This window comes from Loxodonta africana, chromosome 2 (genome assembly GCF_030014295.1).
Source record: "Loxodonta africana isolate mLoxAfr1 chromosome 2, mLoxAfr1.hap2, whole genome shotgun sequence".
Taxonomy (NCBI): Eukaryota; Metazoa; Chordata; class Mammalia; order Proboscidea; family Elephantidae; genus Loxodonta; species Loxodonta africana.
The window spans coordinates 124,283,230-124,299,847 of NC_087343.1; the positions used below are offsets into that span (position 1 = coordinate 124,283,230).

The 16,618-nt window shown below is 50.2% G+C and overlaps 1 protein-coding gene across 6 annotated transcripts in view; it reads left to right on the forward strand.

Moving 5' to 3' along the window:
* Positions 1-15,344, forward strand: part of SEPTIN8 (septin 8) — a 28,783-nt gene extending 13,439 nt beyond the window's left edge. For 2 of the 6 annotated variants that reach the window (XM_010589996.3, XM_023548254.2), the window contains exons 3-10: positions 530-725; positions 1,089-1,275; positions 2,312-2,473; positions 3,082-3,178; positions 3,407-3,575; positions 3,788-3,920; positions 4,064-4,254; positions 13,971-15,344. In XM_010589996.3, the coding sequence (XP_010588298.2) occupies positions 530-725; positions 1,089-1,275; positions 2,312-2,473; positions 3,082-3,178; positions 3,407-3,575; positions 3,788-3,920; positions 4,064-4,254; positions 13,971-14,139 (1,304 nt within the window). In that variant the 3' untranslated portion in view covers positions 14,140-15,344. The other 4 variants (XM_023548239.2, XM_010590006.3, XM_010590014.3 and 1 more) reach the window with 4 other exon arrangements.
* The last annotated feature ends 1,274 nt before the right edge of the window (positions 15,345-16,618 follow it).

Below are 16,618 nucleotides of genomic sequence, written 5' to 3' on the forward strand. Positions count from 1 at the left end.
CTGCAGGTGCAATCTGCCAGGCTGTGGGTGCCCCCCAGGGAGCAGCCCATCCTGAACCCCTCCTCCCTTTAATGTTATATGGGGCTGGGGCCATCCAAGGCAGGTGGACTGAGCCACTTGTAACTTCCAACTCTGGCCCCGCTGGCCCCATGACCATCCTGGGCCCAGGAGGAGTGGTGTACAGACAGGCTGTGTGTTAGGTGGCTGGGTACCATTGAGGCCAGCGGAGACCAATGTCCAGTAGCGTTTCCACAGCTGCCGGGCATGGCCTCTTCCTGTTCCCTGAGGAAACAGCTCACATATCCTATGTGCCATGTCTGTGTCCAAGTTCCCTTTGGGCTCTTTCTTCCCCACACTATTTCTGAGGTCACTTGTGGAAGGGATGGCTCCTGGGGGATGGGAACAGGGCGAGACAGAGTGGGAGGTCTGCCCCTCTCTCGTAGTGGGGCTGAGGGAGCCTGAACCCTGGCCAGGGATAGCCCAGGCTCTAGCCTCTGACATCTGGCTCTGCCCTTCTCCTGCTCCCCAGGGGAGACTGGCATTGGCAAATCCACGCTGATGAACACGCTCTTCAACACAACCTTTGAGACCGAGGAAGCCAGTCACCATGAGGAGTGCGTGCGCCTGCGGCCCCAGACCTATGACCTCCAGGAGAGCAACGTGCAGCTCAAGCTGACCATTGTGGACGCTGTGGGCTTCGGAGATCAAATCAATAAGGATGAGAGGCAAGAGGCAGGAGGGGTGGCTCTGGCCGGAAAAACCTCATCCCTGTCCCACCCACGTGGGCTGTAGCCCTGCAACTGCCTGAGTGCCCCTCATTCCATGCCGCCCCCTATGAATAACTGAGCACCACCCTCCATGGGGGCCAGGGGAGTCTCTCAGGGAATACCTGAGGCCCTTTGGTGACTAGCTGACTGGTTATTCTTTGGGGAGGGGATCGGGAGAAGGGGTCAGTTACCTGTACCCAGGTGGGGATCCCCAGACTGAAGGCTAGGGGGCAGCCTAGCTTGGCTCCAGAGCATGGCCTGCCCCCAGCCCCACGTGCCCAGCCCAGCTGCCTGCCTCCTAGGTAATGGATCTGTCTGTAGTTACAGGCCCATTGTTGATTACATCGACGCACAGTTTGAAAACTATCTGCAAGAGGAGCTGAAGATCCGCCGTTCCCTCTTTGATTATCATGACACGAGGATCCACGTTTGCCTCTACTTCATCACGCCCACGGGGCATTCTCTCAAGTCCCTGGACCTGGTGACCATGAAGAAACTGGACAGCAAGGTCTGTGGGCCCATGCCCCACTTGTTTCATGGGCTTTCAGAGTCCTCCACTGGGGTGGGATGCAGTGGCGTGGCTGTCCACTGTGGTCCTCAGGGGCCCTCTCAGTCAGGGGCTTGGAGACAGCCCCTTGGCTTGGTCATCCTTCTGTTTTCTCTTGCATCTGCCCCTGTTGCTCCAGTGGGCCCCCACTGCTCTGGGCTTTTCTTCACAGCCCTGTCCCTGGGGTCTGGCCCTGAGCCCCTTCCTTCCAGCTGAATTGATTTTCCTTCTCTGCCCTGCTGGCTCCAGGCCTCCTTCCCTTTTCCTATAGCCACCTGCACCTCCACCCTGGCCCTCTCCCCAAAGTGCCCTCATCCCATTTCAGCCTTTGCTCATTTCTCTCTCTCACCTCCTATTTCCTTTACTTCCCCTCTCCTCCCTAGGGAGAGGCTAGGTAAATTGCAGAAGTGGAATGCAAATGGGTATTGGGTATTGAAAGGGCAGAGAAGAGAGGGCAGCTTCAGGGGGAAAACAGGAAGGGTTGGGGTCCTGGAGGGCGCATGACGCCACAGTCACCCGTCGGTTCTCACGTGACTGCCTTTCCCATCTCAGGAGTTAATTTTTGCTGTGAAAAATTGAATAATCTTGGCCTAGGAGATTTTGAGGTCTTCCTGTGGCCACTGCTGATAGCCTCATCTTACCTGCTTAGTGGGGAGTTCAATTCCCCTGCCGCTGCTTCTGCCTAGCCCTAGTCAGTTGAGACCTGCAGAGCACTCTAGGTTGAAGCTTGGTATGCCCAAGGGGACTAATTTTGAGACTGGTTAGTGGTTTGGGGAAATCTGGGGCTGTAAGGAAGCACTGCAGCTGATTGTTACAACCCACCAGAATGGCCACAGGTGGCTGGGTTAGGGCCGGAGTGACCCAGGGGAGCAGCTCTGTCTCTCTGGCTTCCTCCCCTTTTGCCCAGGGATGTGCCTGGGAAGGCTGTCCACAGTCAGGACACAGGCTTTGGTCAAAATAGCTAACTAACTTGGCTGCCATCTCTCCCTGATCCCAGGTGAACATTATCCCCATCATCGCCAAGGCTGACACCATCTCCAAGAGTGAGCTCCACAAGTTCAAGATCAAGATCATGGGCGAGCTGGTCAGCAATGGGGTCCAGATCTACCAGTTTCCCACTGATGATGAGGCTGTTGCAGAGATAAACGCAGTCATGAATGTGAGCATTGGGCAAAGGCCTTAGGGCTCTGGAGCCAGAGGACTGGGGGCCAGCACAGATCTCAGACACAGCCCCAAGAGGCTCTTGTTCTCCATGATCCCAGCCTTAGCATCTCCAGGACAGATAATGGGCATCTGGGAGCTGGCCAGTCCTGCATCTTGTGGCCAGGGATGGGAGGAACTGGGTATTGGGCCTGTACTGAGGCTTTCCAAGGTTTGAGTTTCACAAGATTTGGACCCAGGTGGGGAGCTGGAACTACAGGAGTGAGCAGGCATGCTGCTAGGGTTTGGGAACTGGGATGGGAGGTAGGCCCACAGGTCCTTCAAGGAACTTTTGATGGCCCCTGGGGAGCTCAAGGGCTGAAAGAATGCCCAGAGTGTGGGGAACACCAGGAAGGGAGGCTGAGGGTTCAGCCCACTCCCCTATTTGGAGTTTCCAGGACACTTCTCCAAAAGAGAACCAGGAAATGAGCACCTGGCTTTGGAACCTTGGCTCAGGTTTGGGCAGCCCCAGGTCAGCCCCTCCCCAGGCCCAGGGGCAGTGAAGAGAGTCTATCCATTAGCCTGTGTGTCAGCTTAGGGATCACAAATTCTTGGGCGCTTTTCCAGGCACACCTGCCCTTTGCTGTAGTGGGCAGCACCGAGGAGGTGAAGGTGGGGAACAAGCTGGTCCGAGCACGGCAGTACCCTTGGGGAGTAGTCCAGGGTGAGTGTGGTAGGGCCAGTGCGTCCCCAGCTGGGGGCCCTGAGCTTAGTCCCCTGTCCTGCCTTGCACCCCTCCTCTGCAAGCCTGCCTCTAGCACCCTGTCCTGGGCCCCGCCCTCCCCATGTGCCTGCCCTGACTCTGTGGAGTCTGCCTGTAGTACCTTGGGTCCTGCCCTCCCCATGCCCATCTGTGTGCCCGCCTGACGCCCCATGTACCCTGTGCTCTCAGTGGAGAACGAGAATCACTGTGACTTTGTGAAGCTTCGGGAGATGCTGATTCGGGTGAACATGGAAGACCTCCGTGAGCAGACCCACAGTCGGCACTATGAGCTCTACCGACGCTGCAAATTGGAAGAGATGGGCTTCCAAGACAGCGATGGTGACAGCCAGCCCTTCAGGTGACCACCTGTGCAAGGAGTGAGCCCACCTCCAAGGCCACAGCCAGGCTTGCCATTCTGGCATCTGTCTTCCGGGGCCTGATGAGCAGGAGGCTGCCGATACCCCAGCATCCTCCCACCCCCAGGGCCCTCATGCTTCTGCTTCCCCGGCTCTGCCCCTGCCCCTTCCCTCCATAACCCGACCCTGGCCTCTCCTCCCTGGGTCCCCACAGCCTACAGGAGACATATGAGGCCAAGAGGAAGGAGTTCTTGAGTGAGCTGCAGAGGAAGGAGGAAGAGATGAGGCAGATGTTCGTCAACAAAGTGAAGGAGACGGAGCTGGAGTTGAAGGAGAAGGAAAGGGAGGTGTGTGCAGGGCCTGGGGTGGTGGTGAAGAGACAAACGATGGGTCAGGTGAGGGAGGGCAGGGCCTAGCTGGGAGGTGGGGGACGGCGGGGTGCCATCCCTGCCCACGCTGAAGTCTTGGCTCCCCAACCTTTGACTCCCAGCTTCATGAGAAGTTTGAGCACCTGAAGCGGGTCCACCAGGAGGAGAAGCGCAAGGTGGAGGAGAAGCGGCGGGAGCTGGAGGAGGAGACCAATGCCTTCAATCGCAGAAAGGCAGCTGTGGAGGCTCTGCAGTCGCAGGCCTTTCATGCCACCTCACAGCAGCCTCTGAGGAAGGACAAAGACAAGAAGAAGTAGGTGCTGGGCTCCCTCCCCTGCGCCTCCTCCTTTCTCCTGCTCTTTTGCTCTTACTCTCCCCCACTCTGTTGCTTGTTTACCATCGAGCTCGCTCTCATTTTCACGTGCCCTTCCACCTCTTTCTTGCTCACCTTTTTCTTTCTTTCACTGGTGACCTCGGTATCTCAGGACCTGGACCCCTCCGTCTTTATGTTCACATTCTCTCTTGCACTTGTGGCCTTGCTCTCTCTCTTCCTCTTGCTCTCTCTCTCACTCATTTGTTTTCCTGTAGCCCCCTCAGCTGCTGGGGACTGTCCACTGCAGCGTAGTGAAGGCCGGCTCTCACAAGGAGGGAGAGGCTGTGGCTGTAGGGAGCTAGGGGAAGGCCTTTCAGGCCACGAGAGGGACAGGGCCTGGGAACGTCAGCCTTTCCAGCGGGATTCCAAATGCTTCTGTGGTTTCCGCTTAGACAGCTGCACGTATCCCCCATGTGGTCTCTGAGGCCGTGGGTGTGGGCTGGCACGGATTGGCTACCATGTGGTGACTGAGGACAGCAGAGACTTGAGCCCAGCCAGTGCTGACCTCCTGGACACATGATCACCACCCAGCTGTTCTGAAGGGCACCTGGAGCTGAAGGAAAGACAAGCTCTCAGTAGGGGCTCTGTGGGTCCTGCTAGAGAAGAGGGCTGCCCCTAAAGTAAAAGTTGGAGTTATTTCTCTGGAGAGTGGACTCTGGGGAATGGCAAGGAGGCTATTCCTGACCTCAAGGAGTATAGTCAACTTGTTGATCAGGTGGAGGCAACCCTGAGTCACTTCTCCTTGGCGTTTTTAATCGCCAAAAGCATGTTTTCACATGCTTAGCTGGAGTCCAGATGCTCCAGCTCCCAGGGATCTTCCCCTCCCACCCTGCTTTCTTTGGTGTCCTAAACCACACCACACTGTGGGGATCTCCTCCACCCCTACTTCTCCCTGTCCCTGGCCTGTACCAGGTACCTTCCTTCTCATGCCAACCCAGGAACTAAGTGGTGTATCCATCCTGGCCTCACTCTTGGCCTCCATGGAATCCGGTTTCCTCTTGGAATGTTTGGGAATGTGTATATCCAGGCCCTTCCTTCCTTGGTGGCAGTGGAACCTAGTGGTTAGGGCCATGAAATACAGAGCTAGTTGTGGCCCTAGGCTGCTGCCTCTGGCATCTGCCTCCCTGCTCTCCATATATACATTCTCTAACATTGTGCATGTGAACATACACACACATGCATACACACAGTCTTATTTATTCTTTCTCTGTAATGGCAGAATGGTTAAGAGCTCAGGCTGCAGTTTGAATCCACCAGCCGCTCCTTGGAGATGCTATGGGGCAGTTCTACTCTGTCCTGTAGGGTTGCTGTGAGCTGGAATTGACTCGACAGCACACAACAACAACAGTTCATCACATACACAGACCCAGGCACACACTTAATCCTCCGTACACACATACATAGAGGCACAGATACATACGAAGGGGAAGAAACTTAAAGGGCTCCTCACTGGGGGAGGTTAGGGGCACAGAACCACGCGTTTAGGATTTGTATGCAAATTCTCATTCCTAAGGCCTATCCTCTGCTGCTTCTTTCTATAGTTTCCCCACTCCTGCTGGAAACCCTGGTGGCATAGTGGTTAAGAGCTATGGCTGCTAACCAAAAGGTTAGCAGTTCAAACCCACCAGGTGCTCCTTGGAAACCCTATGGGGCAGTTCTGTTCTGTCCTATGGGGTCACTATGAGTCAGAGTCAATTCGACGGCCAACGAGTTGGGTTTTTTTTTGCTGCCCCACGACTCCATCCCCCCACTGGCACAGCTGAGACAGATGTGCCCCTGCCTGTCCCCAGGGAGAACCCCAGCCCCACATTCCTCTCAGCCATACAGATTTCCCCTATGCTTTGCATTTACTTTCATCCCTGCTCACACGTCCAGCTCTTGGCTTGGTGAGTGTGGGAGCTCTGTTGAGTTGGGACCTGTGTGGGTTTCAAGCTGGCGGCTCAGAAATCCTGCTTCTCCTGGGAGGTCCTGGGGATCTGTGATTCAAAACAACCTTGCCCTATTCCCTTTGGCTCAGGTCCCCTTGTTAAAGGAAAGACAAGTAGGTTCCCTAGGAAATAAACTGTGGAGAAACCATTCAGAAACCAAAGACAGGGACCTAGGGTGAGGTCAGTGTCTGAGAGCCAGTGAGGGTTGGGTGTAAGCTGGCACAAGTACCTGGAGGCCCCATACTGGCCCTGCTGGACCACACTGGCATGCCTCTCAGGGTTGCAGGGCTGGTCACTGGTATCTGGTCTCCCTGCTTTTCCCATGTGACCGGGGCTCCTTGGTATGTTTTCCAGGCCTGGGCCTAGAAAACAGGTCTTTTCTGTTTGCTGGACATGGTAGAAAGCTTCAGTCAGTTTGGCCTCTGAGAGAGAGGTCTGTTATCCATGCTGCCTTTGCAGAGGCCAGGAGTGGGGAAGGTGGGGTGGCAGGGAGCACTCATTTCTCCTGTCCTGGTCAGGGGAATGGGGAGTGCATTTCATGACCATTGAGTTGAATGGCTTTGATAGGTTATACTTGTTCTTCAAATTTTAATCTGTTTTTGCAAAATTACTTCCCAACCAGATCTTGACCCTCAGCCTGGGACGCCACAAACTGAAGCGAGGTCTCTGGTTTGCCCGTCACAAATGCCAAACTGACTGCCCTTTCCCAGTGTCCACCTTGCTGTCTTTTGCTTCTGTTTGATTTGGTCTGCGTATCTTTTAATGTGCCTGTTTTTGTTTGTTTGTTTTATTTTTATTTTTCAGTTAACGCACGCACAGACTTACAGGTCAAGAGTGGACTTTAGACTTTCATGTGTTAAGTTGCTTGAGTTACACCTTGTGACCCTTCACCCATAACATGGTGTGAGGACGGACTGGGAGCCGGTACAGACTCCAGTGTTTACAGCCTTGCTTTACCCCACCCGACCCCCAGCCCCAGGCTGCCCCTGGGCCTGGTGGGCCACCCCTCTCTATGCAAACATGTAAAAGCCATGAATGATGGAATCCAAAACTGACGAGGTTTATTTTTTTCAGAGCCAGTGGCTGGTCTTCCATTTACAGTGTCACTATCCCTTGACGGAGCAGTCATGTGCCACTCTAGCGAAGGCCCCAGCCTGCGATGCCAGGCCTAATTGTTCTGCGTCGAGATGGCAGCTCGTGGGGTGCCTTAGGTGCGGCCACATGTTCTGGTATACATGCTGCAAAATTCACCCAACTTCCCTTTGTTTTAATTTTTCTAACCTAGAGCTTAATTTCAATAATAACTTTTAAAACACTCCCAAATTTTTATTTTGGCATGAGCATAAAGAAAAATAATACCCTCTCCCATTATTTTCATAAGTAACACAGATTCCCTGATTTTTAAAAACTAAAAATTTCTCTAAACCTTTCTTATGTATGAAGTACCCGTACATACAGGGAGAGGTGGGCAATAAACTTCCTGTAATGACAGTGTTTGGAATTTCTTTACCGATGAAAGTGGACCATGAACAAGACTATGTCCAGTGTTCTTACTGTGAATGTAAATGGAACAGCAGCCCAAAGCCGCTGTCTGTGTGGCCCAGAGGTGCTACCTGTAAACACGGACCAACGCCATGTCTGTGTGTTATGTGTTTGACTCCAATTAAGACCCCAAACCAACCCTGCATATTTCACGTGCAGAGAACACTCAGAAGGTTTTTATTCCAAGATCATCGTTTCCTTTTTCCTGGCTGAGTCACAGGGCAAAGATCTGAAAATGTCTGGTGTATGTGGACAGCTGAAGAAAAAAAACAGCAGCAAAAGTGCTTTCCCCCTTCTGCTGCCCTCTAAAAGGGAACATTTTAAGAAAGTACTAGCAGCATTGATTTGTTTTTGTTCCTGTTGGTTTGCCAGCCATTGGGAATATGAGGGCTGAAAATATGGCCTGGTAAAATGGGAGAGGAAAACGAATAGAAGGAAGGCATTCGTTTAATGTTGATGAAGCACTAGGGGCTACTCGGAGTCAGGCACTGCCCCTACCCTCGGGGAGTGCAGAGTCTAGTGCACTTCCTTGCGGGAAGCCTTAGGAAGCTGTGCTGATTTATTTTTGGGGCAGGTAGCTCGTTTTCTCATGCCCTCTGTCTTCTCTCCACGACCGTTTTCCCCTTGCTGCCTTGGCCTGCTTTATTGATTTCCACGACCAAGTACTGGCTTCCTCCTGCCCTTCTGAGATGGTGTTCCACTCAGAGTGGGGCCGAGTGGTGAGCTGTGCGTGCCCACTGAGCTGCTGCCAGAGGAGGGGCTCTGCATGCCAGGCTAGAGCAGGTCCTGTTAATGCAGAAAGTGAAAATTCTCCAAGTGTTATGCCATGACCAGGGACGGATCCAGGTTTCGTGGGGCTAGAAGCTTGTACAATTTGGGAAGCCTTCTTTAAGAAAAGGAATATAAATATAAAATTAGGTACAAGGCCTTGGAAGGGGCCCTGAGGATTAAGCCTCATTTGCTTCACAGTCATGACTGAAAACTGATGTTTTAGTGTCACCATCTAAAAATGTAAATCAGCGTATTTAAGGCAGGTATAAAGAGCCCTGCAGTGCAACGGTTAAATAAGCACTTGGCTGCTAACCGACTAGCTGCCCTGCATGAGAAAGATGTGGCAATCTGCTTCTGTAAAGATTACAGCCTAGGAAACCCTATGGGGCAGTTCTACTCTGTCCTGTAGGGTCACTATGAGTTGGAATTGATTTGACAGCACACAACAAGGCAGATACTGACTGAGAGTGGCTTGCCTTCAGGGTAATTATGTCTTTAAGTGTATTCACTTGGGTCAAAATGTGACTTTTAAGATAGCCTCTCTCAGCTAATGTATTTATGCAGATGAGGCTCAATGATCAGCAGGTCCACTGGTCATATACGAGGGCCAACCAGAGGGCTGGCTCTGGGGTGGCAGGTTCTGCTGCCTGCCCATCACCACCTGCAGGCTGCACCCAGGCATACTGGAAGGCTGTAATTGTGCCTGGTTGCCTGCCTGTGGGCCCAAGGCTTCTCAGCATCTCTGGGGAGACCTGTCAGGCTAGCATTTTGTGAGAACTGAGCTGCCCTCCATGGGCCCATCAGCTTCTGCGAGCCTCACCGCGCTTCTCTCCCCCTGCTGTGTATGTTTGGAATTTTATCATCTTTAGCTGAGACCAAATTAATCCTTGGTGCCGCCTAAGGTGAGCTTAAGGCTTGCTATTATTTAAAAAGCTACACCTCATGGAATGTGACCCCTGGCTGCAGGGTCTGATTTAGCCCCCCACTTCTCTTTCTCATTGGAAACCCTGGTGGAGTAGTGATTAAGTGCTAGGGCTGCTAACCAAAAGGTCAGCAGTTCGAATCCACCAGGTGCTCCTTGGAAACTCTATGGGGCAGTTCTACTCTGTCCTGTAGGTTCGCTATGAGTCGGAATCAACGGCACTGGGTTTGGTGGGTCTCTTTCTCATTAACATCTATTGGCATTATTAGGACTGTCACGTGGGATCATGTTGACATTTACTGTCATGTCTTTCATTAACCATGTTGGTTTTGGGTAGAATCACCATGTAACTTATTGTCCAAACTGGAGCATTTTTCAGAGTGACTATTAGTAATTATGTCAGGTCAACAGGTATAACCTGGAACCCTCCCAGGCACACTAGGATGTATGGCCGTCCTAGTTACGAGTGGCCTGAGTCTAGGTGGTTTGTAATTGTGCACACTGATCACATATGTTTGTGTGTGTAAACACGTGGGTTTCCTGTTAATTGGGGTTCATATTACTGGATAAGAGGTCCGAGGAAAGCGTGGCTCGCTAGTCTGTTACATTAACTTGCTTTTCTAAAACTGCTTCATTCGTTAATTCATTTACTCCTTCATTCATTGTTTTTGTTCCTTTCCATTCACTTTGTACTCATTTTTTTTTTCATTAAATTTTGCATTTATTTTGAGTTTTCGTGGTGTCTTTTTTGGGCTTTTCTGATTTAACAAGGTCCCTGTGCCTATTAATCTGCTATAACTGGTAAAATACAACTTGTCTTTCCTGTGAACTTTGTGGGGGCTAATCAAATCAACTTCTACAGGAATTGTTTTAATAATGAATTCTGCTATGGGCATCTATGAGGGGCTCTTGGGTAGGTGTGGGATGGAAAAAGAGTCACAGGAAAAAGAAAATGCCGCTTCTGGTTCCTGCATCTTTATTGAGTGACTGAGTGCTGTGCAGTACATGACAGAAGGCGCACCCTGCCCTTGAGGACTTTCCATCCTTGTCTCAGAGGCTTGGCATAGAACAGCTAATATTAGAATGCTTATCATGTGCCTGGCATTGCTCTAAAGTGCATTACATACACCCACTCCTCTAATGCTCATAATAATCTTGTGATTAGGTGCCATTATCCTCCGCATTTTATAGGTGAGGCACAGAGAGGTTAAATAATTACCTAAGGTTACACAGCTACTAACTGGAGGGGTTGAGATTTGAACCTAGGAAGCCTGTACCTATAATTCCTGAGCTCAGCTGCTCCTTGGCACCCCAATGGCATGATGAAAGAACAGAGACAATGTGGTCAGTGTTAAAGTGTGCAGTCTGACAGTATGGGCTGGTGGACTGAAGATGGTGTTAAAGAGGTAGGACGTCTTGGTGGGCAGGCAGATTGAGGAAGGGCAGACTGGTGGTCGAAGGAAGTGACAACAAGCTCAGGGATTCATTTGTTGAGGACCTTTCTCTTTTGGGCACTAGTCTAGACTCTGGGAAGGCAAAAACGAGAACACAGGTTCTGAGGTCGGAGTGCTGACGTCCCTAATGAAGGTGTAGCTCAGCTCTGCGTATGGGAAGGCAGACAGCAGAGAAGCAAAGTCTTCACCAAGCCCTGAGGACAGGGACTCCAAGAATCCAAAAGGAGAAGGGCCTCCTTGGTGGAAGGAACAGTACTCGACTCTGCTCACCCATTTTGGGGGAAGTGCTGTTTGGGCAAGTTACTCACCTACCCCGTACCTCCCTTCACAGCCCGTCTGCCTTTCCTGCTGCAGTAGCATCTGCCTCTGAGCATTCTCCTACCTCCATGTCTTGCAGCCACAGTACTTCACCAACCCCTGCCCTTCTGTAGGGGGAAACAAAAGGAAGATGGATTGTGTCCATATATTTACCCCCCAACAATGACCCCCAATCTCTGAGCTGAGGTGGCTTTTGACTTTCTAATCTCATAAAAATATGCCAGAACTGCCAAGAAAGGAGAGGACCAGTGGTGAAAGTGCAGTTAGAGGGGGTAGGATGGGACCTGGGGCTGCGAGGCAAACTTCAACAGTGCACAGGATTTTTTCATTTTTAACTCTACTGGTGCTTTGGCATTTAGAGAAGTTAGCTTCCCAAGAGAAGAGTTACATTGTTCACAGGTAGGTGGAGCAACCTCAGGCTGTCCTTTACTCCAGGAGTGGGGCCTCACAGGTCTACTTTCTCCTTTCTCCAAGAGAGTGAGAGTTGGATCAGCTTTGGGAACAGGCTGTGCTTATACCTAGAGTTACCTGGTTAAGAGGTCCAGATGCCTGCCAGCTGCTCCCCAAAGTCCGAGACAGCCTGAACTGGTGTGGGCCCTCAGGATAAGTCCCTGGACCGTTAGCTCACTGCCCATACACAGTGGAAGGGATGAGACAGAGGACAGTTACGGCCTCCATGGAACTACAGCACCAACAGGATGCTGCCCCCGCAGCATCTCCATCTGTAAAATGAGTGCTGAACAAGAGAACTGTGATTAGTGTAACCCAGGAGGTGATCTTCAAGTACATCTGGCTCTAGCAAGTCTAAATGCATTTTATGCCATAAGTGTAAAATAAGACTCAGACAGGGCTGAAAACAATTAATGTTTATTTTTTTAAAAAGCTGCAACATGCAAATTTGTGTCAAGAAGAGGCAGAGATGTGTGCTGACTCTACAGTACAGACGTTATTACAGTGTATCTATCTGGTCCTGGACCACTCTGCACCAAATGGCAGCTCATACTTCCTCATGGCTTGGCACATTCACAGAAAATGTTTACAGCGCAAAGACTTCACAAACCACCTGTGAACGCGTGGCTCAGTCATTCACATCCCCAGCACTGCTTATACAGCCCCAGCTGGCAAAGACGCCAGCTGGGTACCACTGCTTAGAGAATGGCTCTATAGTATCACAGCTTCAGAGGGGCAGCTGGCCTCCCCCCACCCCCACCCCCCAGCCCGGCCCCTACAGTCATGCTGGTCACCTCCTCCTACTGCAGTACAGTGGTTGGAGCAGGCTGGATCTCAGAACGTGCTCGTCCCAACAAAAAGCTTTCAAAGCGGTGCCCCCAACAGGTGTTAACCCTGTAATACCCATTTTTTTAATGAATAAGTGTAACAAGGAAAAATATGCTTAAAGCTTGCTCAAGTCACTGTACATTAAGCAAAGTACTGTATAATCTAGTTTTTGTGAAGAGGGGATATGTTATGGCCAAATCAGAGTAAGAGGATCTGGAGAGGTCCCATTTTCAGAGTGGCAGGCAGGGTAGTTGGGGCTTGAGGAACTGCATATATGTTTGGTATAAGCCTGGGAAGCTGGAAAGGCCTGGCCACTTCTGGAGGCCAGAGCAGCAAGGACAGGTCAGTCAGAACCAGCCCTGACTGTTCAGCCCTAAGTAAGGCCCACCTTCTCCTGTCCTCGTATTCCGGCTCTTAGCAGCCAACACCAAGCCTTGCTGGAGCAGGAAGGAAAAACAAGCTGCAGTATGAGCACTTACTCTCCTAAGGCCCAAGGGAGAGAAAAAGATGCAGTGCGGTGGTCTGTGAGGCTTTGGACCACCCTTACCTCTAGTAACCTTGACCTGCTTTTTTCTCCCTTATTTTCTTCTAAGGACTCTGCCAGGAACATTTTTGCAGTTGTTCTTCCAGGGCCTTCTTCCCTTCTCGTTACAGGATTCATAAAAGCCAAAGCATTCAGTCAGAGCAAGAGGAAACCTATTAAACTCTGGAGGGCAGTAGGGTCGGGCAGAAAGGCCTGCTAGCAGGTGAAACAGAAAGTTGTCTCTGCAGGGCGATGACTAAAATCTTCTCAGCTGGTGCTTTGCAAGTTTCTTACAGTGACCGAACTGGCTGGTATTATTCCGTAATTAAAACAGAGTGGCCAGTCTTGAAGCAGAACCACAGGAAGGTCCAACTTAAAGCATTAACCACACCATCTCAGGGAAATCCATTTCCAGCCTCAGTAAAAGTACCATCTGCCTAACTCTGCATTCCATCTTAACCTGTCCATCCTGAGGGCTTCTGGCCCCCAGCACCTGCCTTGTGGTGCCCCAGTGCCTGTCACCACACCCTCATACACAGGGTGAGGGGTCTGGGATTCACACTTCCTAATATTAAGCTTGGTGTTGCTTCCTCCTGAGCTGGACATGTCCCCCATCCTCTTGACTGCCGGGGCTGCCATGGAGATGAAGCTTCTCTCACTGTCAGAGAAGGCCTCTCACTGTCAGAGAAAGCTACCACCGTTGGTCTGGTGAAGGGAACATGTATCCCATATCCAAAGCCCAAAGGGCGTGGCCAATAGTTGGGCAGATTCTTCCCATAATCATCATCCAGCATCTCTGGAGCCTACAAGGGCCAAGAGGAGCCTGAGTACCCTTTGGGGGTCAGAGTGCATCAGCTAAGGGGGCACAACTCTGTGAGCCTGGTCTGGGGCAAAGTTGATGTCTACCTGTGTTTCTTTAGCAGATCAGATGTAGGAGGAGTGCACCAGTCGGGCATGAGCCTCTCCAACTCTAAGGTGATGATGACCAAGGCCAGTGTGGAGCCCTTGAACTGCAGCAGCTGGTGGCCCGCCATACAGTGCTGCAGCTGCCTGGTCAGGGACGCGACGTGGCGGGAAGGATTCCTCTGAGGCAGCAGCTCCACCACGTGGGGCCAGCCCAGTACCACCAGGGTGTGGAACTGGAGATCGTGGTTTTTAATGTCAGAACAGAAAACCCCATACTTTTCATATATCACTGACCAAAAGTGCAAACAATTTAAATTTCCATCAGGGAGCATCAAATGTTGCCCAAACCTTTTCATTCCCATCCATGGCTCCCCATGGGGCTTGAGGTTTAATGCCCATTTTAGGGCCTAGCAGAGTTTGAACCTTGGAGAGAAAAGTCTGCTCTGTGACATGGTCATTAACATCATGAGCCTGAAGTACCTAGGTGATAATGTTTCAATTCTGACAAATAGAAGCATACTATCCAAGATCAAGGCAGCAGAAAAGTTACTTGTATCTGCTTGACGTGAGAAGAAGCTCTGTCACTTGGCAACAGTGATTAGTTTTCATAATGAAACAGCCCTTAGAGATTTAATCTTCATGCTTCATAATAAACAGACCAAAACCCGTGACATTTCCACATTGCATAATTTTGCCTTACTAACAGAATCATATCCTTAAGGATGACCATCATTCCCCTAACTAAAAACAAAAACTAACGTCTGATATTTTTTTAAGTGCCAGATCAGTATGGTCTAAAGCCTCCAAAAGGATTGTGTGTGGGTAAATAAAGACAGCTAAGTGAATGTGTGTAAAGTGTAGTAAAAGCACATAGCTTTTTATGTACAGTATTCATAGAATGGAAAGTGAAATATTTTTGCAGTGCATATTTAAAAGAGAAACTCACCATAATAGTGCCGTCTAAAAACCTTTGTAAAGTTCATTTAATGTCCTTTAGAAGTGGGAGTCTGGTGGAACTGTGTTGGATTTGGATCTATTTAAGATACATTTTCACTCTTTCGTATGTCATGAGCCTTGTGGGTCACCTCACTGTGATGCATGTGCAAGGACGTGTGCACGCCTGTGCTTTGCCATCCTATGTGATGAACAGCTGTTCCAAAGGCACAAATGAGTCTATGGTAGACTCTGCAAGCTCCTCGTACTCAAACTATAGTCAAGAAGTCCAGCGGGTATCCCGATATAGAGGTCTCAGTGCAGTCTGTCCAGAATAGCCAGCTCTATCTTCAGCAGATCATTCAGGGCATAGCCAGAGCCACAGCGCTTTATGAAGTCTTTTATGCGTGGAATTAATTGTAAAAAGAAAATAAAGAGGCCAAAGCCCTGTATCATGTCATGGTAGCTTTTGTTTTCTTACCCATGGGGACTGGGCACTCATGACGCTAGTGAAATCATCTTCCAGTGGCCTTCCACAGAAAGTGGAAGAAAAGTGCATCAGCTAAGGGGGCACAACTCTAAGAGCCTGGTCTGGGGCAAAGCTGATGTCAACCTGGGCTTGCTTTTAGCAGATCAGATGTAGAAGAAAGAGCCTGGCCATCTATCAAGTCCCCAGATAGAAGTGACAATGTCTGGTAAACATGACATGGTCACCTCTGCAAATAGTTCCTGAACCCCAGCTGCATGCCAGCTCATACCCAATGGTCCTTTGGAGGCGAGGGATGTGCCATCTTCCCCATTCAGCTGCAAGAATCCACCCAAAGCATTCTAGAAGCTGTGGGCTCTGCTCATTCCTGTTCCTGATTCTAACCATGGTTACTTGTCAGAGAAAAATTATGCCTTTGAGCTTCCTGGTCTGCACCAGACAGGCCCACTGGTAAAATTGCAGCTGCAAACACATTCCCTTTAACTTTGCCTGAAGCAGGGCTTACAACTGGTTCTTCCTGGTTCAGTCATGGCTGAGGAAGCAAAATTGGAACAGACCTGAATTTTAAAATTTGGGTAGACCAGGACAATAACTGAAATGGGAAAAAATACTGGTTGAAGCCTTGCTAGAAACTTAATCTCCCTTTTAGAAGACAAAGGCCGTGTATGCATTGCATAGCAACCAAATCTCTTGCCCCTTGGATTTTGAGCAGAGCTGGAAACAGCGGTGTCCCACTCAAAAATGGCGGTCAACTTTGCTGCTTTGAATGTGTGTTGCTCTCCACAGTCCTCCCAACAATTCAGTCTCACGCATCTGGCTCCTAAAAGGGCTCACTACACCTCTTGCAAGTCTCCCATTTTAGGGCTTCCACCCATAATTTTCCAGATCACCCAGATCGTAAAAAATTCGGGTCTCATCTGGTTTCGCTCTGTTGGCCATGACTGAACTGGTTCGAACAGGTTCAAGGCCCTGGACTGAAGGCAGTTCCGTTCTGGAAAAAGCATGACCTTTCTCAGAAGGACTAATGAAATTTGTCAATGGACAAACATCCAAGTACTAAGTGTATTAAAAACTCGGTCCTACTTTTTTAGATAAATGAAGTATTACTGTAACCTCCAGAAATACTTAAGGTTCACTTGTTTGATTTTTAGTTGGACAAAAGCAACTTTTGCAGGGCACAAATTATATTATGATAAACAGGGGTTAAAAACACTTTTTTTAAAATTCAAGGTTTGGAAGTGC